Source organism: Cavia porcellus, unplaced genomic scaffold, assembly GCF_034190915.1.
Source record: "Cavia porcellus strain 051 isolate PalLab524CR breed Dunkin Hartley unplaced genomic scaffold, mCavPor4.1 scaffold_26, whole genome shotgun sequence".
Lineage (NCBI taxonomy): Eukaryota > Metazoa > Chordata > Mammalia > Rodentia > Caviidae > Cavia > Cavia porcellus.
The window spans coordinates 12,339,514-12,367,279 of NW_026947509.1; the positions used below are offsets into that span (position 1 = coordinate 12,339,514).

Genomic DNA, 27,766 nt, shown 5'->3' on the forward strand with positions numbered 1-27,766 from the left:
CTGCACTTGGCTATTTTTAAATTTTGAGACAGGGTCTCATTAAGTCACTAAGTTGCCCAGGCTGAGCTCAAACTTGCCGTTTTGCTCAGCCCCAGAGTATTGGGACTATCTTGATTAATAAAGGAACAGACAAATTCAGAGGGTTTTAATTACTTTCTCAAGGTCACAAGACAGTCGAGTTTGACATCTAAGATATGCAGCTCTCCACGGCCATGTGCACACATCCTGCATGCCATGATGGGTGGTCTCCAAAAGACTCCTGGTGCAGCGGAGGCAGAGATCACACATGCAAACAGCAAGGGATCTAACCACGCAAGGAACCTGCCTTAAGAATACAGTACAAAGGGCTGGGGATTTAGCTCAGCGGCATAAGCGCCTGCCTTCCAAGCAGGCAGTCGTGAGTTCCATCCCTGGTACCGATAAAAACGAAAAAGACCAAAAAAAAAAAAAAAAAAATGAATACAGTACGAGTAGAAAGCATTACACAGGTGCACTGGACAGCTTTGTGTTCCTCTAACGAAGAACCTAAACTAATTAATACATAAAAAGATTACTTTGATGCATGGTTCTGGGGTCTCCAGACCTCAAGACTGGGCAGCCCATTCCCTGGGCAAGGGTGGCGTGACTTGGAGGGAGCATGTGACAGAGCAAGTTACTGGTGTCACGAACCAGGAAGCAGAAAGCACACATTGAGTGAGAGTGTCAGTCCCTTTCCAGTCACGGCCCTGGTGACCCAAGGACCTCCTGCGAGGCTCCTCACCCTAAGGGTTCACTGGACCTTTCCCCAGCTCCACCCGTGAATGAAGCTTTTAATAGATGGGTCTTGGGGGCACTCAGTGTCTAACCCACTGCAGGGAGCAAATCTACGGCACGCAGGAAGCACTGAACCCCAGCAGACGGATTTAGCCTGGCCATGCGGCCGCGCCTATCCCTGGGCCCGCCGGTCCTTCCCCCACCGAGCTGCTCGATGCTTTAGCCCTGTCCATGCAGCTGCTGTGATTGTCTTCAGCTTAAACAGTGCGCTCAACTCCAGCCTGGACCCCCGACTCCTACACTGGTCCTCCTGTGTGTGGGCGGTCATCAAAACAACCATTTCTGGAGGAGGACAAGGGCGGGAAGTTCCTACTCTGGCCTCCTGCCGATGCCACTCTCTGAAGTTATTTTTAAACGAATAAAATATTTTAGTGGAGGCCTTTGTTTCCCTGGGTTCCGTAAACGACCTCTTTTCCTCCTTGGCCCACTGTGAAATCATAATCCCTTTGACTCCGGGTATAACTGATTACCGGAATTCTTTTAAGAAGGTATATACAAAGTTAGCATTAAAAAAATAAATTTATTTTAAGTCTGAAATAATGAAGAACAAGCATATGGACAAACTGTAAAAAGAACAAAATGAGAACATGAATAAGGTTAACCCAAGCATTCGTCCAGCTAATACACAGGAACGTATTTTCACAGACAGTTCAAAAAGACTTCTCTAACAGTCTCAGAAAAACAAAAGCTACATTTGCAACATTTATAAATGCAATAGTTCCTGAAAGCATCCAGGGTTTCTTTAGGCATCTGATTAAAACACATACAAGTGATGATCACCTATGCTATTTTTGAAAGTTACAACATACAATTATATGACATTCTTATTAGACATAATTTACACAAAAGTACAGAAAATTATCAATTCATTTTACATTCGGTCACTCATTTCACTTCCTTTTAAATAAGGGCAAATAAAACATGTATGTATGTGTTTTAGAAATAAAGTACTCCAACTTTCATCTGTAATTTGTTTAAAACCTCAAACTCAGTAAGCATGTGATTATTCTAAACAGTAAACATAATTATTTGGGAGGAACCTTAAGATACATTTTTGTCCAACTTAATCCATTATGTAAATATCAAGAGAAGCTAGCGACGCAGCATACTCTGTCTGAGCCTCTACAGACTGACTAAAAGGAGATCTGAAATCCTTGCTATTCACAGACTAAAAATCACAGTTGTTCACTCAACTGTCCAGGGAATTTTTCCTACCTATATTTGAGTTCCTGTGGTACACTGATTTAGTCTACTCCATAGTGAACGGTATTTAACATAATAAAAAGATCTATGAGCTGGGCGTGGTAGAACATGCCTATAATCCCAGTACTTGGGGGAGGCTACAGTAGGATGATTGTTGCAAATTCAAAACCAGCCTGGGCTACAAAGTGAACTCAAGGCCAGTCTGAACTGCATAGCGAGGCCCTGTCTGGAAAAGACAAAAAAATAAAAAGATCTCTGAGATCAGGAAAATCCTGCCTGGAAAGGGTAAATAACTTGTCCAGAGTTACAATGACTAAGAGAAATACACCCAGAACATGGAACTAGGGCTCCTGATTCTTAGTAGGCCCTTTTGGTGGCAGAATACATTCTTTAGGGTCAGATTCTACACAGTTTACAGCCATTTGATTGCAGATTACAGATAATCAGCGCATATATTTCACTGAAAACCGTTATTCACGTGAACATGTGTGTTACCTGACTGGGTTTCTGGTGCGCATAACATACTGAATACCATGGTGGCACAAACATCACAACTGTGAAGACAAGTCCCCACAGCCTGGGGCGACACTGAGGTTCTCTCTATGACAGGACACAGAGGCGGGCACTGTGGGGTGCACAGGATCTTGCTCTCTGGGCCTGCGCACTGGGCAGGGCAGCCCCGCACAGTGCTGCAGATTGGACCCAACCGCGGCTGCTGGGGCGCACCCTCCCAGGGAGCACAGTCACAGGAAGGTGCCGCGTGACAGTCACGTCGGGACAGTCAGGGTTTCCAAAGGTCCCCACTAAGTGGAGACACCCAGGTCATGGGAAGTCACAGATCTTCGAGGCAACAAGGCAACCTTGCAGGACCTGACACAACACATCATGAGACCATAAAAAATATACATTGAATTTTTTGCTAGAAAGTTACGTCTTGACAAAAGGCGGCAGTAAAAAATGACACTGGGTATAAAACTCCTCTGTTTCAAGCTGGACCGGAAGACTACGTGTCAGCATTGATCCACAGAGGGAGGCAGCACACTGATGTGCCCTCCCTCGCATGGTTCGGATGCAGTTCCACGGCCACAGCCCGTCTGGCCACGGTACAGGACGCGGATTCTGTGGCCTCTGCCACGGCGTCTCCTACACAGCACTTTGCGAAAGAAGTACACGAACGGAGCAAATGGCACAGTGACCCGGAGCCCGCCCTGCGAGGGCACAAGTGCTGCCGAGCCTGTAGCAGGACTCCCACGCTGTGCTGTTACCCGTCGCGGTGCTGGCCCTGGTCCCACGAGGGGTGTCATACACAAACCACATGCCCTTTTCTGGGTCTCACAGGACCGGGCCCCACTGCGTCACCACAGAAACTCCTCCAAACCTCCATTTTCTTAAAAAAAAAACAAACCCAGGGGACTGAAGGCAGGGCTCCTGCACACAGGTAGGGGCCCCAGGCCTGCTCCGCTGGGCCAGGGAGGGACTCCCTAAGCTGCCCAAACTGGCTTCAGACTTAGGATCCTCTGGCCTCAGTTTCCGAGTAGTTGGGGTTCCAGGTGTGCACCACCACGCCCGGGTAGAAAATACTTCTAAAGGAAAAGTGGCAGGTACGGTGCTGAAGCCTGTAACTCCAGCACCTGGGAGCTGAGGCAAGAGGATCACAGTAGTTTCAAGGCCAGCCTGGACCACACAGCACCTCAAAAAAAAAAAAGTCAACAGATTCTTACAGGCACGATGCACGACTGAAGACGGGTCACCAATTAGGGAATGGTAGTGTTAACATGATGTAAGCAAAAATATTCTAGGTAGAATATTACTTAAATAGTTAAGCAAAATAATAACTATTTATTCTGAGCTCATAATTTTCAAGTAACCGTTCGCCCCTATGACTTCTCCATGGAGTCCTCCTGGTCACTTCTACCCGCAGGTCATCACGCCGCATGCCAGGCCACACATGGTACTCTCCCTTCCACTTCAGATTGACGATTCTGACTGATCAGACAGGGTGATCACCTTTGGCTTGTGATCTGTGGGGCTGTCAACTGGCACCTGGGAAAGAATCAGAACAGTCGATGTACAGCACCTGGCAAGCGCTGTTTTAATAGATCAACAGCTGACACACCGAAAAAGCCCGCTGAGAAGGCCTCACACTCGAGGCAGCCTTTTCTCAACAGTCTAATCATAAAAGCAGGCGGTACTTACAGCTTTAATCTCAGCACTTGTCACGCCGATATTTATGTTGTGTCTTCTCAGATCAGACTTGATTAAGGCTGAAACACAGAATGATAAACAGAGTTCCCATGAGTTGTATTATGGTTTCTCCACACAGCAGTCTTTAGGCATCAACAAACAGAGCACACAATAAAGCGGTACCATTTAGTAGCATCCTTGCAGCCTAGAAAAGATACCGCTGACTATCTTATTAGCAGGTCATTCATTAGTGAACAATGGGCATTCTTGTCACTAGCGCAGGTACACACCAGTACCATTGCACCATCAACTGCCACGCTGTAGATCAATACCATGCATGGTGGGCACCTGGGAGAAACAACACCTCTGCTGGCCAAAGGGCCCCAGAGAAGGCTTGGCAGAGCCACCCAGAGACCTGAGCGACACTCCAGTCCCATCCCGTGGGCAGGGCGGAGTGACAGCAGTATGACACTCACAATGAGTCCCACGGCCGAAGCACAGCCTCGAGATCATGCTGCAGGGAGGGCGTCGGGCCCGACGTGGTGGACAGGCCTGCAACACGTTAGACTGGAACTGGGAAGATCTGGGGGGTTGATGGGATACAGAGAAAATGTGGAGGGAGGAGGAAGATGGGGGCACTGGTTTCCTCGAGTATACCATTGAATGGATGGGAGCCCTAGCGACTGAAACTGCAAAACCAGGACGACAGCTGTGATGGGAAGATGGTGAGTCCAGCCTGGGTTATGGGTAGCCACAGGACACAAGGTAACAACCGAACGCTCTGGTCTGAAGTGTTGAGGGAGGTCAGGGTCTGGATACACAGATTTCTAAGTTGCCAGTGTTAGAGCTGTGGTGTGAGAGCCTTGACTTTAAAAAATCAGAAAGATCAAAACAAGTGTAAGGTAAGACAGAGGTTTGTAGGCAGTAAATAAATCAGCCATAAAGCAAAGTAGAAACAGAGACGAAAGCCAGCGTAACATGACAGTCATGCATTACCGCCAGACGATGGAGCCAGTGGGGTGGTGTCCACACAGTATGTCCCATTATCCAGTCCCACCCATGCTGCCACAATGTCAGGGCTGCGTTCTTTCCAATGGCCGAGTAATAGTCCATGGTGTATAGATACATTTTCTTTATCCATTCATCTATACTGATGGAAATCTTGATTGAATTGATATTGTGGGTACTGTGAATGGCACTGCAACAAACAGGATTTCAAATATTTTTTACATACTGATTTTTTGGATACACACTCAGTGGACCTGCTCTACCTGGTTTTCTGAGAACTCCAGTTTCCCATTATACTAAGTGCAGTCCTCTCCACACCCTCTCGGCGGTGTTGGCTTTGTCTTCTTGGTGACAGCTATTGTAACTGGCGTGCGATGACTCTCACTGTGGCTCCGACTTCTAGTTCCCTCTTGATTAGTACCGTTCAGCACTGTTTCGTATACTTGGCCATTTATCTTCTTTAGAGAATGTATACTGAGATCATCTGGGCGTTGTTAATTGCCATTCTGCTGTTGCACTGTCTGTTTCCTCTGCCTGCTGAGCCTGATCAGAGCTCTCCAGCATCTTCTCCTGTCCTGCAGGCTGCCTTCACTCTGCTGTTCACTTTGTCCTACAGCGTTTTAGCTTAATGCAATCTCACTTAGCAATTTTTGCTTTTGTTTTCAGTTTTTGGAATCATAACCCCCCCCCCCCCCAAAAAAAAGTCTTTGGGGCCAGACCAATGTCCTGAAGAACTGCTCTTGTGTTTTCTTTTTGTAGTTTTATAGTTTTGGGTCTTACTTTTTTTTTTTTCCTGGCAACACATTTATGCAACAGAAGATACAGTCCTCCGACTTCACCGAAGGGCCCGACCACGTCCACCACCAAACCCGCTTCTAAACCGGACCTTGGTGGCTGATCTGGCCCCGGCCTCAGCCTTGTCACTGGCACCTGGGGACACGTGCTGGGTCCACAGGTGTCTCTGCCGGGCTCCCCTCATGTGAGCCTCACGGATCGCTCACCCTGCACAGCTCGGGGCCAGCTCTGTAGTCCTGGGCCTGCTGTGAGACGGGTGACAGGCCCGACCTCAGGGGCAGGTGGAGGTAATCGTGGAGGCGCTGCATGCTCTCACCGGTCAGGTACCAGAGGCGTCTCTAGGCAGACTGTCCCTTAACGCAGCATTGGGGCTGGTGAGACTGCGTGGCCTTCAGGTGTGTTTCTGCCTGCCGGCTCCAGGCTCCTGGACACGTACATGTTTTCCTCCTTGGCCACCAATACGCCCTCCCTAAAAAACAGTTCGTAATGCTGACCCAGATCTTCTCAGGGATCAGTATGGCAGTGGCCGTGGCGTCCGAGACCAAGGCTAGAAAGGAAAGGTGGGCCTTATGCCTAAGTCTCTGACTCCCTGTCGGGTGGTTTTGGTCCATTCTGCATCCTCGCACACGGACGCTGTGTTCCCAGCATCCCTCACTGAAGAGACTTCCTTTCCTCAGCGTACGTCTGGCCGTCTCTATTGGGAACCCTCGGGCTGCAGGTGTGTGGCTTTATCTCGGGGTCTCTGTTCTGTCCCCACCGTGCCTTGCAGAATGTGCAGAAGTCAGGGACCGTGAGGCCAATTTCACTCCTTTTGCTCAGTACTGCTTCAGTTCTTGGGGGATTTCTGTGGTTCCATAAAATTTTAGGTGTTTTTCTATTTCTGTGAACATCACTGTCTTGGTGATAGCACTGACTCTGTAGACTGTCTTTGGCAGTATGTACGTCTTAATGTTAATCCATCCAATCCATGAGCACATGGCCTCTTTCCCCTTTTTCATGCCTTCTCCATCTCAATCAGCATTTTAGTTTTCGTTGCATAGCTTTCTTTTCTATTTATTCCTAGGTATTTTACTTTTTTGTAGTTATTATAAATTAATGTCTATAGATTTCTGTTTTATCTGACATGAGCATAGCTACTTCCGTTCACTTGCAATTTTTGCTTATACTTTACTTTCTCTCTGCGTCTGTCTTCTGCCTGTGGAATGAACTTGTAAACAACATATTACTGGGTCTGTTAACACAATAGCCCCTTAAATCCATTCAGTTTATCTAACCCTTTTAATCGAGATTGTGATCTGTTTATAAAGTTACCATGGATACTAACAAGCTATTCCTGCCATTTGTCAATTATTTTCCTGCTGTATGTATATCCTTTGCTTCTTCCTTGCTTCCTGTTATTCTTGGTGGCTGGGTAGTTTTCTATGGTCACAAGGTCTGATTCCTTTCTCTTTCTTGTGTGTCTACTGTACCGGTGGTTTTAATAATTTTGTGTTGCAGTATGAGTAGCTGGTGTCCTTCTGCTTCCAGCTGGACACGTAAGTATTAAAATTTCTTCAGTTTTCATATATCTGGCACCATGTCCCCTTCATTTCTGAAGGACGGCTTTACTTACTGGGTAAAGTATTCTTTCTTATTTTTTTTATTTTAAAGAGAACAAAATAAAACAAAGTAGAACAGAACAATGCAAGCAACACAAGACCACAGGACATCAACAGTGGCTACCATAATGTCTCTTGTTTTCTTTGAAACACTTAACCACACCTTCACACAAAATAATAGCAAACATGACAAAATAGTATAAAATCATTCAAGAGAATGAAACATTAAAACCAGATAACAGGAAATGAACAATGGCTACTATAATATCTTGTTTTCCTCAAAAAATTGTTCATACTATCACACACAATCAAGTCAAATAAAACACAACAGGACAGAACCAATCAAAACAGAAGAACAAAAGCATGGTGGGGGAGGGAGTCTGGGAAGATGGTGGGACAGTAAGCAGCAGAGTAAACAGCCTCTCTGAAAGTAACAGTCCAGATGCTGGAGTATAGCATTCTGGAGAAGGCAAGAAGGAAAGAAATGGGCCCCCTCAACCCAGGAAGAAACTAAAGTGAGAACTGAAGGTCACTGAGAGAATTAAAAAAAAAAAAAAAAAAAGAAAAGAAAAACTTAAACAGAAGAAGGCAGTAGCTGGCAGCACTTGCACCGGAGCCAGAACCACCGTGCCAGAAGCGCTACTGGAACCCGGAGATGCACGGGCACAGTGAAGCTGGTGGCTGGCAAGCCCGAAGGCCTTAGCAGGGAGGCGTGGTGGCGGAGGGGAGCAGCAGACCAGAGAACTGCACTGGCTGGTGGTGAATGTGTGGGACTCAGTTCTCCCGTGCAAGTGGGAGATTGGCGGGGCACCATTTTGGAGTTGGGCAGGAAAAGCCTGGAGACAGAACTGCAGCCAGCTTTGTTCAGCCACTCCTAGCTCAGAGCAGACTGGTGGAAATTGCTTGGACTGAGTCCCGCCCCTCTGCGCAGTTAATAGCCATTGCGGAAGTTTCCCTAAAGCTATCCCTAACCAACCCCACCCACCCGGCTCACACTACAGTGGTGAAGACTCCCTGTGGTTAACCAGCTCAGAAGGCAGGGGCCAGCCTGCCCCGCCCCTGCTTACACTCCAGTAGCCACCAGCAGACTGGGGAAAGCAGCAAACAGCAGAAATCCCTAGCCAACACACTTCAGAGTAATTATGACCAGTACAGGAAGTGCCAGGGACCCCACTACCCACTTGTCTTGTTTTGACTGACGTTATTTGAATCTGTTATGTTTGATAGTATCAAGTCTGAGGGTATAGGCAACTACTTTGAAGACAGTAAGATTCACTATGATACCCATTCTGGTTTGACTATTATCTTCTTAATGTCTCCAATATTTCATTTTTATTGGTTTTGTTCTGTACTGTTTTTTCAATTTGTTATACCTGATGATATGGGAAGTTCTTTTGAAGATAGCAAAAGGCATTATGGTAACCATTGTTGATCACCTCGTATTTTGTTTTTACATCATGTACTATGTCCATCCTTTTGTTTTGACTGACTCTATTTTGTTTTGTCACATTTGGTTTTATTCTCTTCAAAACAAACTAAAAAAAGTAATAAAAACTGTAGGAGTAATAAAACCCAAAATGTGGGTTGTAAAAAGGGAGAAAAAGAAAATGCTCTAAAGGATATAACTGCATGTATGTTCAAGTGTGTAAGATAGATAATGATATTACTAAGTTTATATTGGATCATTGAACAGAACTGTTTGCAGTCTCACTGTTGGAATGTCCACTTTGTATGCTTTAATTTTGTAACCTGAACAACTATTTCTAAGATGACATTATGTAATCTATCAACTAGTGATTTCTTACTGTTTTCTTTTTTAATTCTGTATTACTTCTACTCTTTTTTTCTGTTTTGCTTCTTTTTGTCTTTAAATAAAATTTTTTTTAAAAAGCATGGTAGGGCTTCAAAGCAAGATGATAGGAAATGAGCAATGGCTACTATAATGTCTCATTTTCTTCATAACAGCTGTTCATAACATCACACATAATAAAACAGAATAAACAGAATAAGCCAATTAAACAAATGAATGAAAGCATTATAAGTCTTTAAAGCAATATAATAGGAAACCATGATTACCATAATATATGCTCAAAATAGCAACCCCTATTATCAGACAGAGTAAAACCTAACAAAACAAGACAGAACAAAGCCAAACCTAACAAAACTGAAAACAATACACGAGTTCAAGACAAGACAATAAGAAATTAACTGTACATACTACCTTTCCCTACCTTTCCCTCCCAGGCGTTCCTCCCGTATCACTCTTACAATAACTATTTTGCTTTTGGATCCCATTGACTCCGTTGGGTTCATGCATATAAGTTTAGACTTTTTTGCCCATGAACATGATCTCCCGTTGGGTCCATTTACCTACAGAAGCCTGAGATTATTCTACTTTATAGCTCGGCAGCTTTCCATTGTATGAAAATGCATTGTGCAATTGATGGGCAAGTTACCCTTGCCTTTTTTTTTTTTTTTCCTGGTCTCCTGTCACTTGCAACAATTTTTTCTCTCCTTTGATTTTCAGTCTATGAATTTCCTCCCAGTTACATGTGTTTCTTATATACAGTATATCAATGGATCTTGTTTCTTGATCTACTCTCCATGGGTTTCTTTTTATTGCTGACCTGAGGCCATCTACATTAATGGTTACAACCAGCATACCTTGGTTTGTTTCTGCCTTGCTATCCTGCTGTATATGGCCCTTCACTTTTCCCCTTTATTCAACTGCCTGTTTGACGATCCTTTTCTGCTGCTGTTCCTGGAACCATGGTCATCTTTATCTTTCTCTAGAATATTCTTTGGCACTCTCTGTAGGGTTGGTTTGGTGTCATGAATTCCTTCAGTTGTTATCTTGGAAGTATCTTATTTTTCCATCTCTTTTTTTTTTTTGGTCTTTTTGAGACAGGGTCTCGCTATGCAGTTCAGGCTGGCCTTCAGCTCACTTTAGAGCCCAGGCTGGTGTCGAACTCTCAACATTCCTCCTGCCTCAGCTCCTGAGTGCTGGGATTCCAGGCATGAGCCACCACGCCCGGCTTTTTCCATCAATTTTGAAAGATAGTTTTGCAGGGTACATCAATCTGGTTAGAAGTTGTTTTCTTTCAGGATTTGAAACACCTCACTCCAAACTTTTCTTGATTTGATGGTTTGTGTGGACAAGTCTGCTGTGATCCTGATTAGTTTTTCTTTATAGGTGATGTTTCTTTTCTCTAACAGCTTTTAATATTCCATTCTTGTGCTGAATTTCTGGGATTTTCATTATTATATGTCTAGGTGTAGATTTACTTTGGTTGTGGCTAGTTGGAGTCCTATATGCCTCACTTATCTGCATGCCAGATCCTTTTCCCATGTTTGGGAAGTTTTCTTCTATTACTTCTGTAAATAGCCTTTTAATTTCATTTGTGTTGACTTCTGCTTCTTGACCAACACCTATCACTCTTAAATTATGCTTCTTTGCATCATCTTGTAGCCATTGTGTTATTTCCTGACTCCAACTTGTTTTTAAGAGATTTTTCTTTTCATGATCACTAGCTGCAATCCTATCTTCAAGGCTGGGGATTTAGCTCAGTGGCATAAACGCCAGCCTTGTAAGTGCGTGGTCATGAGTTCGATCCCTGGTACTGATAAAAAAAAAAAGTCTATCTTCAGTCTCTTTTAAGTGGCTTTGCCAGCTTTCCACTGAATATTTACTTTCCTGGATCTGTTTGAATCTGTTTCTTGCATTGTAATTCCTTTCTATATTCATTCAAGGTTTCTATCATTTTCCTATACTACTCTGTCTTGTCTATGTCTTCTTTAGACCTGCTGAACAATTCTTTCAGTATGTTTGTGATTTTTTCTTTTATCTGAGACATTATTTCTGTTTTGACTGCTTTTACAATCTCATGAAGTTGTTTCCTTACTTCAGCTGCTATCCTTTCAGAGATTTCAGGTGTGTGACTTCTTTTCTTCCATGACCATATCCCCCAGACTTATTCTGTGTGGGCTGGAGGTCTGAGCTTGCCTGTTGCTCCTTCATCTTGACATTCTCCTGGTTTCCTCCCAACAAGCTCGTTGTGGGGCCCCAGGTACTTCAAACATTGGCTGCCTCTTCATGTGTAGGAGGATGGAACAGGCACCTGGGTTCCTCTAACCCCAGATTTACAGGGAGGTAGCAGGGTGTGGAACAGACTTATCTAGACCTGTGGAGCTTACACTGGGGCTTCCCTGATGATCAGGGGTGCATGGAGGTAGGGCTGCTTCTCTCAGCCTGTGTGTCTACACTGGGACTTTCACAATGGTGACAGACACACAGGGGTGTATTTGTCTGATTCCGCTATCAGGTGATGGCTGCTCGAAGGAACCAAGGTCCTCCAATGGTGGCCTACAGGTGCACAGGGCTTACCTGGCTTTGTGTCCCTTCTCCTGCTGGCCACCTGCATGAAGGAGCCTTCCAGTGGCAGCTACCTGCAGGTGGAGGTGGATCTGTCTGGCTCTCTCTGCCCATACTGTGCACCTGTAGGAAAGGGCCTTCCGTGGCGGTGTCCCACAGGCAGAGGTGGATCTGTCCGGCTGTCTCTGCCCCCACTGGGCGCCCACAGGAAAGGGCCTTCTGGTGGTGGTGTCCAGCAGGCAGATGCGGATCTGGTGGCTCTGGGCAAAGTATTCTTAGTTGGAAGTTTTTTCTGTTTTGTTTTCTTTCAACATCCTTGAATATACCATTCTATTCCTTGCTGGCTTGCAAATTTTCTGCTGCAACACCTGCCATTAGTCTAAGGGAGATTTCCTCATTTTTCTCTTGCTACTTTCACAATTCTTCCTCTTTGACTTTGTTACCTTAATTATAATGTGCTTGGAGACGACTCTTCCAGTTGAACCTAACTGGAGTTGAACTTCATAGATCTGCCTGCCCATACCTCTCCCAAGACTTGGGAAGTTTTTAGCTTTATTTTGTTAAATATGCTGAGCCTCCCAGAATGCTCCACCACTACTGGCAAGGTTGCTTGTTTTTTCAGTGGTAGCTTTTTGCTGAATTTATCTTTCACGATATGACTTGCTTATATTTTCTTCTGTCTCACTGAGCTTCCCTCAGATCACTAACTTTTCCTTATCAGACATTTTATAAATTTCCTATTTATAGAGAATTACTGCATACTCTTGAAGGTTTTGTATCTCCTTGTTTTCTTATGTCTTGTATCTTTGTGTTTTATGTCCACATCTTCTTTTTTATCTTTTTTTTTTTTTTTGAGGAAAGGTTCAGTTAGCTCAGTTTGTAGAGATTTCAGTTATAATCAACTGGCCCCAAGGCACGGTGGCTCATGGCAGTGGAAGACATCAAAAGCAACAAGAGCAAAAAGGTTACATGCATGCATCTTAAGCAACAGGCATCTTTTCCAATTTTATGGGATTCTGAAACTTTTTAGGGAGAGCTCTTCCCTGTGAGGGGTGCCAGGCTGTTAGCGGAGCATGGTTATGCTAGCTTTGCTTCTGGGAGGATTCTGTAGTGGTCTCTGTACAGTTCTCAGTTACAGTCCTTGGCAGCCACATCTGTGGTTGTGCTGGTGGCCTAGGCTATCGGTGTTTGTGACCATGGGGACGAGGCGTGGTTTTTCCAGGGCTGGGGTTGCTGCCAGATGGCTGTCAGGGTGGGTGTGCGTACTTACAGGTGCTGCAGGCTGGTGCTATGAGACAGCTCTTTGCTGACTGGGGCTGCCATCTGGCCGGTTCCCGGCCATGTGTAGGTGCCTGTGGGTTTGTGGGGACCACAGGCTTTGTGCTGGGTTCTCCTCTGTGCTCATCTGCCTGTTCCCTTGGAACAGGGACCACATGGGTTTGCCTTGGGCTCTGGTTCTGAGCAGCTTGGGTTGCATTACTGCAGCCACTATGAGCTTGGTGGAAGGATGGTGGGGTTTCAGGGACAGAGACATGCTATGACTACCAGCCATCAAACAGAACACACTCTTGCAGCAGCTATGGTTTCCAGACGGTGCCAAGGCCTAGCAGCTTAGGTCACGAGCCTCGAGAGTACATGGCGGTGGCGCGCACAGCACACAAACTGTGGCAGCTCTGTATACTTTACTCGGGGCCCATGACATCGCAGGCTGCTGCACAGCCACTTGCCATGGCGGTGGGATTGTGTGGGTCTGTCCTGCCCCCAAACCCATCTGGGCAAATGAGATGAGTAAGGCAGGGCACCACTCTGTCCTCCTTTATCAAACTCTGTACGGACCCTGTCACTCTGCTGCCACTCAGTGCACTTCCTGTCCCCTCATATAGGGCTGGGATTGTGGCTCTGGTCTGTGAACTGCACACATGCCACCCACCCCAGTGGGAGAGACGGGAGGGCCCACTTTTCTCCCCTGAGGCAGGGTCTGGGGTGCGATGGGCTTGGGCTTTTCCTCTCCCCAGGTCAGCTGGGATCAGGTAAATCCTGGCAGATGCTGGTGAAGTAGTCTCTCCTGTGTGCCTCTTGCTACGAACAGACTGCTCTGGCCTATCCCAAAGAGGTTCCTTTCCCCAGGTAACCGGAGGTAATTTCCAAGGTCTGAGCCCTGTGTGCAGGTCCCGCTGGGGCACTGAGTCTCCAGCACCTCATCAGGCACAGGCCTGGCTTCCTCAGGCAGGGGCAGCGCTGCTTCCCCTGGGTCCCCTCCTGGGTTTCCATCCTGATTCTCCAGGGTCCATTCTCACCACACTGAGGCGTGGTCACACTGCACTCTCACCTCCTTCCTTTGGATCAAAGAAGAGCTGCTGGGCTTTTCAACCAATCAGCTTTTCATTTGTTTTTAGTGTAGAGTAGCAGCACTCTGGCTTCTTATTTATTTGCCAGACTAGACACTGGAGGTCCAGTGTTTTCTCTCCAATCCACCATGCCCGTCATAATTCCACCCCATAACTGGTATCAGAATTTTAGAAAAACCCTTAATTTAAATTAATTAGCATTTGTAGGTGGTAAAGGCATCGATGTAAAACTGGTGTTAGACTTTTTATCACTTTTAAACGCTTGATTTGTTTCAATTAACATTCATGAATTTCATATAAAAATAACACGAGCCAGGCATGGCGACCCACTCCTGTGACCACAGCACTCAGAGGCAGGAGGGTTGCAACTTTAAGCTTTGAAAACTTATCAACTTGGCAAAATACTAATGTTATTACTGCTCATAATACGAAAAAGCCCTGGGTTCAATTCCTGTCCTGTGCCCCCACTTCCACTCCCTGACACTGTTCTCTTTACTTTTAGTGCAACAATAACACTATTTGATAGATACTTGCTTCTTGTCTGGAAATTAAAAACCAACAGATATTTATGACACGGCAGACAGTATTCATATTTCACAGTTTTCTGTGTTTTGTTTTGCTTTGTTAACTAAAGACAATAGGATAAACTTTCCTTGGGCCAGGACATCACTCTGGGAACAGACACATCCATTCTGTCGAGTGAAGTGGGGACTCAGTGATACCTTTGGATGGTTGTGTGTACCCAAAATAAGTCACAGGGAAGATTTCACGATACAGCTCAAAAAAAAAGGCCAGGCAATCAAGCATAAGGCTTTAATTCATACCCTCTTACATATTCTGTCCTCAAATTAAGTTGGTACCAGTTTGTAAAACTTCCTCTTTGAATATCCATGGATTCTGTCTCTCACATTGGTAGAGATGCAGAAAGGAATTCACAAAGCAAAAGAACAGAGGGCAACCTGGGCGTGAAGACATCCTGAGCATTGTCAGAGGGTACCAGCGGAGTCTACTGCAGAGCCCTGAGCTCGAGGGTAGGGAGAAAATCCCACACCTTTGGGGTTACGTTGGTGAGCTGCACTGTGAATTTACACTAGGAAAGACAGAGTTTTTCCTTCTGGATTATTTTCAGAGGTTAAGCAGCTAGTCTACAATCACACAGCTAGAGAGTACCAGAATCAGAATTTGTAGCAGGGCCTGCCCACTTCAGGTCTTTGTTACTCTGTTACAACAGTTTTGTTTCCTATACAGTCACTGTTTTGATTGTGAAAACTCCAAAATGAATCACGATGTTTATAGCTTTAGAAAGAAAGAAAGGATCTGCTGCTTTTCACTTTATTTTTAAACTGTAAGTTCTGCCAAGTCATGAGGAAGCAAAATACATAAAAATTAAATTTATAGGACAACACAAGGCATATACAGGATAAATACCCTAACTCACCGGTTAAAATGGTGCCCACAAACATCCAGAAGCAGAGGAAAATGTTCCCTATCCTAGGACCATAATCTGTTATGAGCTTCCCTTGAGCCAAAGTGAACAAAATCCCAAAAACCTGAAATAAGAGAAATGAATTTTTATTAATTTTCCTTCTTTAAAAGACGTCTACATTTTCTCCCAGAACCTTTGAAAACTAATTTTCTTCAAGTGATTTGGCTTCTAATAATATTCACTGAAAAGTGAGATTTTTTTTTTTTTGGTACCAGGGATTGAACTCAGGACCCCCCCACTTGCAAGGCTTATGCCACTGAGCTAAATTCCCAGCCCAAAAGATTGTTAAACCGGGTATGGTGGTACATGCCTATCATCCCAGCACTCTGGAGGCTGAGGCAGGAAGATCTCCTTGAGCTCAAAGCCAGCCTGGGCTACAAAGTAAGCTCAGGATCAGCCTGAACTGCATAGTGAAACCTTGCCTCAAAAGGACAAAAAAAGTGAGCTTGTTAAGACAAAATCTATGGTCAAACTCATTCATTAGACCATTTGGTAAAAGCCATCAAGACTTAAGAGAAGCCAGAGGTTTACCTGGGCAGCAGCATTCAGAAGACCAGATGAAGTGCCCTCGGACTCAGGGTAAGTGATTTCCACAGCAAATTCAAACCCCAGCGGGAGGTAGCCAGTCATGAAGAAGCTAGGAACACCAAGCGAGAATCACAGAAAGAACTGTCGGCAGGGGAAATTACAGTGATGAACCACTCTGTATTTCAGGCCTCTTCCAATGATTAAGTAAACAGTACTTTGAGTGGGAAAGTGAGGAACTACTATTAGAACCACCAGCCCGAAGTCACAAGAACAGAGCAGCAAAACAATTCCCTGTTTCCTGAGGGAAAATCACCTCTACTTTTTAAAGTCAGTTGTCTTTATAACCAATAAAGTTATGTGGGCTCAGTAAGGTTTATACATTTTTCATCCACAGTGTACCAAAAAACGATTTTAAACTTTCTTTCCTTTTCTTTTTCCCTCCTTTCTTCCTTTTGCTTTTCTTTCTTACTGGGGATTATATCCAGTGCCTTTGCACTGAGCTGCATCCCCAGCTCACCTTAAAAAATATTTTTTAAAAGAAAATGTTGAGACAGGGCTGCCTAAACCACTGTTTCCTAGGCAGAGCTTGAATTTGCAATATTTCTGCCTCAAGCTCCCAGAAGGCTGGGCCTATCATTGTGCACAAGCACACTTGGCTAAACTATTGTTGACAGTTTTGATGAATCATATGTTTATATGCACACAATGGATCTTTTAGAGTTAAACTACTAAAGAACCTATGGATGAGCTTAAAAAATTAGTACATCAAAGTAATAACACTTCAGAATTATAACAGTATGGTATCATTTCTCCTAACATATCTGACACTTACCCAAGAATCCCTCCAGTAACAAACACGATGATAATGTAGTCAAGGTCCAATGTGAAAGTAAAAATAATCATTCCAATAAAAGATAAAATGTAAACTATCAGAGTAGTCTGTCTAAAAGAAAACAACACAACTGTTAGGAATTTTTCTGATTCTCCTAGGCATATAAAAATCTTGTAGCTTGCCACTGTTCTATCCATACTATTTTTAAAATTCATCCCTTCTTGTCTACAGAAAATATATTCACCAAAACAGACTTAAAAGCCACAGTGTGGTCTTTAAATTATGGGAGAACTATCCTGGAGAATTTCAAGATCAGAGCTATTTCTGGAAGCGTTTAGGATACGGCAGTATAAACACAGCCGGACCTTCAAAGGGGTACATGGCAGAGTTCCACATTTCACTCACTGAGCTTATTTCCCTCTATTCTCTTATTCACGAACAGTTCTGTTCACTAATTTTCCCAAGCAGATGAGAAGTTCTGGCCTTCTAAGAGATGTGGCCTGGAAGAGAAAGTGGCTATTCTTTGAAGGCCAGATCAGGAGAATGCAGCCACTGAAACCCTCTTCTGGTCTCCTGGTTGGCATCAATTCCTCCTTCTTTTATGTTAACATTTTGCTGTGTACAGGCACAAATAAAATAACATTTTCACACTATACATTATATTGTAATTAAATGATACTATGGTTTAGGGCTCTATATACTGTTCAAAAGTTTTTACAAAAACAGAAGTCTTTGTTTTTTGTCTTTTTGAGACAGAGTCTCACTATGCAATTCTGGCCAGCCTTGAGCTCACTTTGTAGCCTAGGCTGGTCTCGAACTTGCAACAATCCTCCTGCCTCAGCCTCCCAAGTGCTGGGATTACAGACATGCGCTACCATACCCAGCTAAATAATTTTGTTGTAAGAACAATATTTTGTTTGTTTTTAAGCCCACAGAAAAAGAAAGCAACAAGATCAGGTCAGTCAAAAGTCACAGGATTCTCAGAGCGAGCTTTTTCAAAAATATAGATGTGGGTATTGTTAGAGAGAGAGAGAAGGATCAGAAGGTATCCAAGTTCTCAAAGCTGAAATAACTATGGCCAATAAAATAAAACAAAACGGTATGTAGATTTCTGAAACACTCACTAACTGGAAGGAACCTGCGAGTACTTGTAACACTTTAAGTCCTACAGTCCAGGCCTTCCGCTGCCCTGTCACTCACTTGTATGTTTTGGTGTAGTCTAGCCACAGGCCACACAGAATGGAGCCCAGCATCCCAGCCAGCACTAGCGTGAGCCCAATCCTCCCGGCGTTCACTTCCTGATCCTGCAAAGCACGAGCAAGAGAGGCTGATCAGAAGCAGACCCTGCACACCCCCTCCCTGCATGCGGCGGGGACGATAGGATCAAATGAGGCACACTGTGTGGCTGAGCTGGGAGGCAGGGGCAGGTCAAAATCAAATAAAACCAGAAGAAACAAAACAAAATGAGAAATAAAAAAGGAAAAATTTCTTTGGTCTTCCATGGTTAAAAGTACAATTTTTGTTAGCCTTCAGGAATTTACAGATGTCTGAAAAGGGTTTTCTTTTCTGCGCAGAAAGGAATCGGAACTTGGCACCTGCTTCTTTATATTTATTCTGCTCCCTGTGAAGTGGTTTACTTTTTTCCATATAATTAAAAATTTACTTCAAAACCAAACAAAATAGCACTGTCACAGTGGTAATAACTCTGCTTCTGGCTGCATGGCACAGCACCTGCCTGTGACCCAGGGCTGCAGGAAGAGGACTGTAAGTTCAAGTCCCACCCGAGCAACTTGGCAAGTTCCCATCTCAAAAAATAAAAGGACTGGGGAGGTAGCTCAGTACAAAGGCCCTGGAGTCAATCCCCAGTACCACCAACAGAAAAAAATTCTGCTTTCGAGGTTTCATGAATTGAACTAAACGTGTTTAATAAAAATCATGGTGCTCCCAGCTTGGGATTTAGCCCCACCAAGAGACCAGACCAATGCAGAATGGATCACCTGTGTTGGATGACAGAGTCGCGGTGAACTTGAGAATGGGCCAGGAAAGCCAGTGCTTGGCCTCATCAGGAAGCAGTGGTGTGATGGCTGCCCACACTGGGCCCTCCTCTCTGCGGCTCCTGCCTATCTCTGCCTACAGAGCCCCTCCTTACCTCAGCACGCAGAGCCTTCCATGTCAGGAGGGACACTGCCTGACCACACCAGCCTTTCAATATGATGAGATTTTGTTTCACAAACGCGTTCTCATTTAAAAGATATGTAAATTTGTTACATTGCTAAGATTATAACCCTAAATCTTATGATTATGCTAACAGGATTTACATGGAGTAAAGAAAAATCACAGGGTGTGCAGTATTATAAAAGCAGAAGTATACTATAATCCCAGCACTTGGGAGGCTGAGGCAGGAGGATCACTGTGAGTTCAAGATCAGCCTGGGCTACAAAGTGAATTCAAGCCCAGCTCAAACTGCGATGTGAAACTCTCTCTCAAAAAAAGTGGGGGTGGGGATTTGGCTCAGCAGTATAAGCACCTGCCTGGCAAACTCAAGGTCGTGAATTCAATCCCCAGTACAAAAAAAAAGCAGACACTTACCTTATAATATGTCAGGATCATTTGGTTTAATAATGTTGAGACTGAATAAAATGCTCCAGTCATGATACCTACGATTAATAAAGAAGAAATTATATATGTATCACTTATCAGTTCATCAAGTGATCTGGAGTGCTATGTGACAGTTTGAAAATATGATGCATTTTTTAGGCAGCTGCCAAAATTAGTAAGGACTGCCATTCCCTTTCAGGATGTGTGCTGATCAATTTAACCCGAAGTTTTCGAGGCATCAGTGCTAAGGTTGGGTGTGGCCCCCCAAGGATTATGTGCTGGAGGCCTTCCCCAGTGTGGTGGGGGCTGGGAGGTGACCCCTTAAGAGGCAGGACCTACAGCCAGGTTATTAGGTTGAGGTAGGGGGGCCTTCTCAGAAGAAATAGACAATGGCCTCGCAGGAGCTCTTACACAGCCAAGGAGCCCTTCCATGTTGGCCCTTCAGCTTGTGGCCATTTCCCGATTGCTTCTCTCCCATGCTTGGACTTTCAACCTCTAAAACTGAAGAAGTTAAACGGACCATTTTTCTTTATGAAGTTCCCAACCTCAGATATTTTGTTGTAATAGTAGAAACTGCTCTAATATGCTACAATATTAGAGTTCTGTCGTAAGATCGCTATTACTTAGATTCAGATATACTGAACATAAATCATATCCCCACATTCACCACTACATGGGGAGCTCGCAAGCGATGGATTACTGAGCATCCACAGTACACACAGACAGCAAAGGTTAAATGTTGGAGACCACTACGAAGCGGCTCTGAGCAGGATTTCAATTTTACTAATTGGCTTTCTATGTTTATCTGTGAGTCTGTCCTAGGCCTTGGCCCCTTGCCTGGCGATGGGAGCTGATTCACAGTAAGTGAACCTCTATGAATCACTGGTCCTGGCCGAGGCCTGTAGTGGCCTGTGAGGCCAGAGATACTTCAAAGGCCAAGATAAGGCCACAGCTGTGGATACTTGGCTTCAACCCCAATTAAGAAGACAGAGACTGCAGCTGCAGAAATCACTCCTACAGTCTCACTTTTGCCATGTCTTCATGATAAGACAGTGCTACTAAATTGACTTGATTCATTACATGGAGACGTCCTTGAAGTGACTGCCAAGGTCCTGCTCATTGCCTATGCTTTCCTCAGTTTCCCTGCCTTTTGTCCTTGGTCCTCATAAAAGTGGGCTGATCCAGAGAAGTCTTTGTCTTAGCCCTCGGAGTCTCGAGCTCAATTAAAGGGTTTTGACCCTCTTGGAGCCCTAAAACCATACGATTTGTCTCTTTTTATTTAAACCTCCGCCGTACACTCATTTGGGAGATGGGATCTAGGCCAGAACCCGAGAGCTAAAGTGTAACAGAATCCCTGTTCCACGGCAATTGCCTTTGTATCAGATTTACAGGGCGATTCATTGCACAAGGCAATATTAAAGGAGTAATATTTTAAAAGAGAAAAATAAAAACAGCAGGAGTCAGCTGAGCAGGTTTACACCCTAATGTATCCTGGCATGCACTGTATGAATTCTGGTAAGCTTCTTAACCTAACTGAGATTTAACCTATTTTTATATGTTTAATCTCAATCTCTCTCCCTCTCTCATATTGCAGACACACAAACACTACAGAGTAATGTAAGAAACAACCGTCCTCATCACCCAGCTTTGTCAAACATTAATATTCTATCTTCAGATTCACTTTTAGACCTTTTCCGATCCCATTTTTCTCTTCTTTCCCAGTAGTAACCCTTATCTTGATCTTGGTGTATATAATTTTATATTATTGTATATGCATTAAAATAATTCGAAACTTTATGTAAACAGGGTATTATTTAAATCCATTTTTAACTTGCTCTTACGATGTAACTATTATGGCTTTGTGCTGTATGTTGAAACTTTTTGTTCTAGTTCATTAGTTTTCCCTGTTTGTTCCACTGCATGAGCATCTTTAGCTTTAGCTCTTTCTAATTCTTTCAACAGACATCTAAGTCCTTTTCCCAGTTTTCTATTATTTGAAACAAGGTTGCAGTGAGTATTATGTTTTTGTTCTTACATACAAGGGTTCCTCCAAGACTGTACCTAGAACTACTTTTTATGTAATTAAATCACTTTTCAATAACTGTATTCATACATACTACTAGCAGAGTTTCCATAACTTCATCTTCTAGTCAAATTTGTCTTGATCAGGGTTTTCGTATTCTTTTGTTCTTGTTTTCTGGCGGCCTGAATCTGCAGATACTCTGTCTTACTCTGGCTGTGACGTCCTTTATTCTAGCACGGTTGAGCACAAAGCCTAAACAACACACACATACACATCTGGACACTCTCTGCTTTTCTCAGAATGACTTCTTTTTTAACTGATCTGCAAGAGTTATCTTTATGTTAGGATACTCACCAATCCTGTCAGTTACATACATTGCACTTTCTCATCGACTGCTGTTCTGTCTTTCATTTTTAATGGTGTCTTCTTAGAAAAGGCTAGTTGATATAATTATGTTTATCAGTATTTTTCTTTAGGATTTATGTTAATTGCATTAAGACATTCTTAAGAATATAAGGACAGTCTGCATTATTTATTCCTAAAATATTAAAGCTCTGAGTTTTACTCTTAGATAGCTAATCCTACTTACTTTCTCCATATGGCCAATTCTCCCATGAAAATTCACTAAGTAAGTTCTCTCCTGCCAAATATCAAGTTTTTGAGTATTTACAGGGTCCGATCATTGGATCAGTCTGTAAACATGTTAATTTTTCCTTTTCCAGTCATAGCTGTGTGACTTTAAATGTAAACAAGGTCAGTCTGTCTATTTTCTGCCTCAGTAACTGAGCAATTGTGTAGAGATGTCAGACTCTTGAGCAGAACCAGGTTGCCAACTGATACTGAATACGAAGGATGGCAAGAAATACAGTGGTGATACATCACTGGACTGTTTCTGACAGGATTTCACTGCTGCAGCATAACGAGGCCATTACAAGCTATGCACAGGTGACCCCGTGCTCCCCACTCTGGCCCAGGGATCTACCCCTTGCTGATTTTGGGCATCTCAATTATCCCAGATTTGTAAATCCTGACACCTGAAGAGGACTCTCTCATCTGGTTCTTCATCCAAACTTTCTTCACTGTTTTTGGTCCTTACTTCTCTCACAGGAATTTCAGAATAGTCACGATCTATCACAATTCCTGCCTAAGATTGCAGGAGAAAATCTGCAGCTGGTCTAAATAGGTGCTGGCCTTTGCTAGCTACTCCGCTTCCATGGAGCTCATGGATGCACCTGGACAGATGGGCTCACAGGGAAGGCTGAGGGTGCACGAGGTGCAGGACCAGGGCTGAGCACACCCTCCTGCATCACATGCTGCGGGATCTGGAATGTAACCCGGACACCAGGAGTTTGGACAAAGGTCTCTTGTAGTAAGGCAGCCTTTGTGGTCTAAATTTCAAGGATAGTATCTGCATTTCAGATAGCAAATGGCAATAGCTGGGGAGAAATATTTTTCTCTCGTCTGACCTTGCCAGGTATGTTGGCACACACCTATAATCCCAGCACTCAGGCTGAGGTAGGAGGACAGCTGTGAGTTCCAGGCCAGCCTGGACTATGTAGTGGGCTCAAGACCAACCTGAGAAGCAGCAAGTGGTGGGCGACCCAGGGAGAGAACCAGGAGCCAGCTTCTCCTGAGATCTGTTCCATGTTGGACTTAGGGTGCTGGGCAACAAAGCAACCCGTTCACTTTCTTGATAGGCAGCCATGAGCCTACTGGCACACGGGCTAAGAATCAAACATTGCCTCCTTGTGCTCCACCCCATTAGCAAATGGGAGCCAGAGGTCTGAGCATCTCTGGGGAGGATTACTGTTATGCAATATAGCAAATATGGGGGATTTCTTTCTACCATCTCTTTGAAGGCAAATATTGTTATCACTGTTTTGTTTTGTTTTAATTGTATTGCTCTATTCAGTACTCTGTTTTGATAGATTTTATGATGTTCTGTATTTGGTTTGATTTTGCTATACCTGATTGAAAGGACAACTGGTGTGAAGATAATGAGATGTACTACGGTCCCTATTACTACTATCTCAGTAACCTGCTGTGAAGTTCTATACCAATTTCATTGCATTGTCTCGACTGGCTTTATTCTGTTCTGTTGTATTTTACTACCTTCAACATTAAAAAAAAAAAAAAAAAAAAGACCAACCTGAACTATATAGTGAGACTCTGTCTCAAAATCAAAAATAAGCTGGGGATATAGCTCAGTTTCACAGCACCTGCCTGGCAAGTGCAAGGTCCTGAGTTCAATTCCCAGTACAAAAAAAATCAATCAATCAATCAATCAATCAATCAATCAAAACTAAATAGATAGCCTGATCTCAAAAATAAGCAGACAAACTTGTCCTTGTTTGATTCTCAAGTTGTAGACTCTATGTAAATAATTCTGAAAAGCTATCCTAGGGGTGCTATTCCTAATCCAGATTACTGCATGTGCAGCCTTGCACAGACGGGGACAAGCGTTTGCCCAAAAGACGTGGCATTGCCTTCTTTGAAACATTATGCTACCAAGTTCTGCGCCCTTCGGTGAAGAGTAAGAGGCAAAGAAACTGCCCATCCAGCTGTAATGGAACTACAGCTGAGCTCTCTGTATAAAGACGCAGAGGATAAAACATCACAGCAGGAAATTACAGAGCCTGGAATGAAGGTGTCTGCAGTGGAGGTGTGTCTCTGAGCATGACTGTGATGGGGACTGGCGCCGAGCGTGGCTGAGAGTTCTGTGTTGGAAAACAGTGAAGAGTAAAAGACCAATACACAAAAGTCATCTTCAATGACAGCTGTAAGAAATAAACTTGGTGAGTTGGCCATGGTGACTCAAGCCTGTACTCCCAGCACTTGCGATGCTGAGGCAGGAGGATCACCATGAGTTGGACACCAGCCTGGGCTACATAAGCAAGTTCAAGGCCAGTCTGCACTACACAGCAGGACCCCATCTCCAAGAAAGAAAGAAAATTAATTTGGTGTCACAGATAATAGCGAGCCACGGTATTTTCTCTGCTTCCTATTTTTGAATTTTAGGTTTAACCAAGACAGAAAGATTACCAACAGAATTAAGAAAGTATTCACAGATGAGATGACATAACATCTGAGATTCACTTTAAAATATTCCAGGACAAAAATAGGGGAAAGAGACAAAGCAAGAATAACAAAAAGCCGGTGATCCTTGGAGCTGGGTGACTGAGGGCACAGCTGATGAGTGCAGAGGACTCACTGAGATTAAAGGTGCTAATCCAAGGAAAAGAACTTGGAGTTCAAGTTAGGACACGACTTGTCACAATTTTAAAATGGTAGGTCCTGGGGTGCACACCTGAAAACAGTGGGACAGCAGCAAGTGACTCCTGAAGGCAAGCAGTCACGTCTAGTTTTGTTGAAGCAGCAAAATAGCAGCTGCACGTGGTGGAAGAAGGGAACTGTGACATTTCTGACATTTACAGCAGCCATAAATTCAGTCATAAATGGGCAAAAGGACGCTACGAGAACTCACAAAAGACAGCATTTCTCCGTTTGAAATCTCTTTCCTTGTATTTTAAAACACCTAAAAAGATCTAAGCATTTTTGCTTTTAGTGCAAAATGTAAGTTCATGATTCTGCTATGGAGTTCACAGAACAATCTCATTAAGATTCAAAACCACCATGTTAAAAGAATTTACAGTGCTCGAAGACTGGAAGTGACTTCCAAGACTTCAATGCAAGCCCACTTACCATATGAGATCAGCAGAAGGACAAAAGGTACGTTTTTAAACAGGTTTCTTATTGATTTCTTATAGGAGTATTCTTCAGGAGGACTATTTTGAAGAGCTGCTTGAGCCTGACTTGGTGGGTACGGAGGTTTCTCTTTGAATGCTAAGTATGTGCATAAAAATAAAAAGAATTACATATAATTATACATGAGTAATTGAGTACATTGCAGCATACATAACTATAGGTATATTTCTTAGTGAGCAGACAATTCAATTTAAGTTTAAAGAGTATAAAAGGCTGTCATGGTGAGGTTTTCATTTTCACTAATTTCCAAGTGAAAACTAGTTTGGCATTATCATCTCAGCCCACTAAAAGAGAGATATGGCTGAGCTGCAAAACCATCAGTAATGTGTCACTAGCTTAACCACTGCTTATTCCACTTTTACTTAATTAATTTTTACTACATCAAGGATTCTATTACTAAATTCTGTTAATTTATAGTTAGAAGTAGACATTAGAGTAAGCCAACAGAATGTTGAACTTTTAGAGGTCTACCTTGAATTGGTAACTATTTGCTTCTAAAATCTGTATAAAGTTCATCATCTAATCCATTTTGCCACTGGGGTAGAAAATGTTTAGGTGAATTCCTGCGGGATTCCCTAGGTTTCCTGCGGGATTCCCTATGTTTAGGTGAATTCCTGCGGGATGCAGCTCCCTAGAGCTGCATGTGGGGGAAAATATGGGGTAAAACTAAGAGACACTAAAGTGTGCGATGCCTGATGCTGTAAATGCCATCACTCTGTGGTTAGAGATTTCATAGCATTCTCAGCCAGACACCAGAGACCTCCCCTGCTTAAAAAAAAAAATCCTACTTATTAATACTCCACCTCCAGCCCCAGAGACCCCTCCTTTAGGTGTGCAAGGAAGAATGTGACAACCTCCCACAATCAGGGCGAGAGGGAGACTTCGTGAGAATCGATGGTATGCTGTGGAAAATTGCCCCACGGGTCCAAGTATTAAAAGGCTGGGTCCCCAGGGTGGCTAAAGGCTCCCCAGAATGGGAAACTTTCCGAGTGGGACGGTATGGGACCTTTGGTTATGGGATGTGCCCTTAGAGAGAGCAGCAGGACCCCAGCCCCTTTCTCATGGTCTCTTTTGCTTCCAGACTCATGAGCTGAGCAGCTCTCTGCACCACAAGCTCCCTGCCATCACCACTCAGCACACCTATGAGAAGCCCAAAGCAATGGGTCTGGCTGACCATGGAGGAGAGCCCCCAAAATTGTGAATCAAACTACACATTTCTCTTCATAAACTAATTCTCTTAGGTGTTTTGTTATAGTGGCAGAAAGCTGACTAACATAGTTAGCTGATCCAAATTATGAATAAGTAACAGAAAAGCTGAAGAGCTGAAGTGATAGAAGAGAAGGTATATCAGGAATTAAAATCTGGTTTTTGTAACAGCCCAAATTCTAAACTGTTCACTCCAAATTTTTTACTACAAAGGAGGAAAATACTGTACATGGAGTGTAAGATACCTGCACTCACTGATCTTGTAGCAGCAGGCTTCCACATAACCAGGTCTTATTACCACAAATGTTAAATGACACTAAGAAGCATTTTGTTTTCAGAGATTGCATGAGCAAGTATATTCTTTTGGATTAACAAAATAGGACAAATTCAAAAAGAAAAAACAAGATAAGCATCCAAGGGGAAAAAACTAATCTTTTTGGGGAAGACTTAGAACTTCTGTTTTTCATTCTGATTTTTTTCTTTTTGAAAACTGTATATTCCTGCTTTCCCTCTTTTGTTCATGACAATTTCTTTCTTCCAGCAAGTGAGGCCCATCGTATAGTCTGACAGAGGGCTAGGGTTCATGAACCTAACTGTTAAATGGAAGCATTTGGAAATTTAAATGTAATTCAGATTCTGAGATTGTACACCAGGTTCAATAATCAGAACCTCTAGTATGTAACTTGAAAAGTGATAAAGGATGATCGAAAACTACAGCGAATGTTGGAAAACCTTTTATTATGGTAAAGGATGTTGCCAATCACCCCCTCAAACATTCTCCCTTGTTTTAACACACCTATCCCATCATTCTCCTCACTTTCTCCAGCAGTTCTGGAAGCCTTCCTCTACGTCTTCAGTTGCGCTGCCCTGGCTGCCTCAATGTCCTGAATTTATTCCAAACGTTAATCCTTCATGGTCATGTTGATTTTGAGAAAGAGCCAAAAGTCACTCAGTGCCAGATTCGGGGATAAGTGGTGAGGCCACATGGTCATGTTCTTAACGGGCTT

General features: G+C 43.6%; 1 protein-coding gene across 4 annotated transcripts in view; it reads right to left on the bottom strand.

Annotated features, from left to right (window-relative positions):
• Positions 1 to 1,313: 1,313 nt before the first annotated feature.
• Flvcr1 (FLVCR choline and heme transporter 1) overlaps positions 1,314 to 27,766 on the bottom strand; it is a 39,356-nt gene continuing 12,903 nt past the window's right edge. Inside the window, exons 3-10 of one of the 4 annotated variants that reach the window (XM_003474243.5) lie at positions 25,491 to 25,631; positions 19,757 to 19,824; positions 18,368 to 18,471; positions 17,168 to 17,278; positions 16,339 to 16,444; positions 15,760 to 15,871; positions 4,213 to 4,280; positions 1,314 to 4,059 (exon numbers count right to left, since the gene is read on the bottom strand). In XM_003474243.5, the coding sequence (XP_003474291.2) occupies positions 3,985 to 4,059; positions 4,213 to 4,280; positions 15,760 to 15,871; positions 16,339 to 16,444; positions 17,168 to 17,278; positions 18,368 to 18,471; positions 19,757 to 19,824; positions 25,491 to 25,631 (785 nt within the window). In that variant the 3' untranslated portion in view covers positions 1,314 to 3,984. Of the gene's footprint in view, positions 4,060 to 4,212; positions 4,281 to 15,759; positions 15,872 to 16,338; positions 16,445 to 17,167; positions 17,279 to 18,367; positions 18,472 to 19,756; positions 19,825 to 25,490; positions 25,632 to 27,766 lie in introns of those variants that run through there. The other 3 variants (XR_010043309.1, XR_002792347.2, XR_010043310.1) reach the window with 3 other exon arrangements.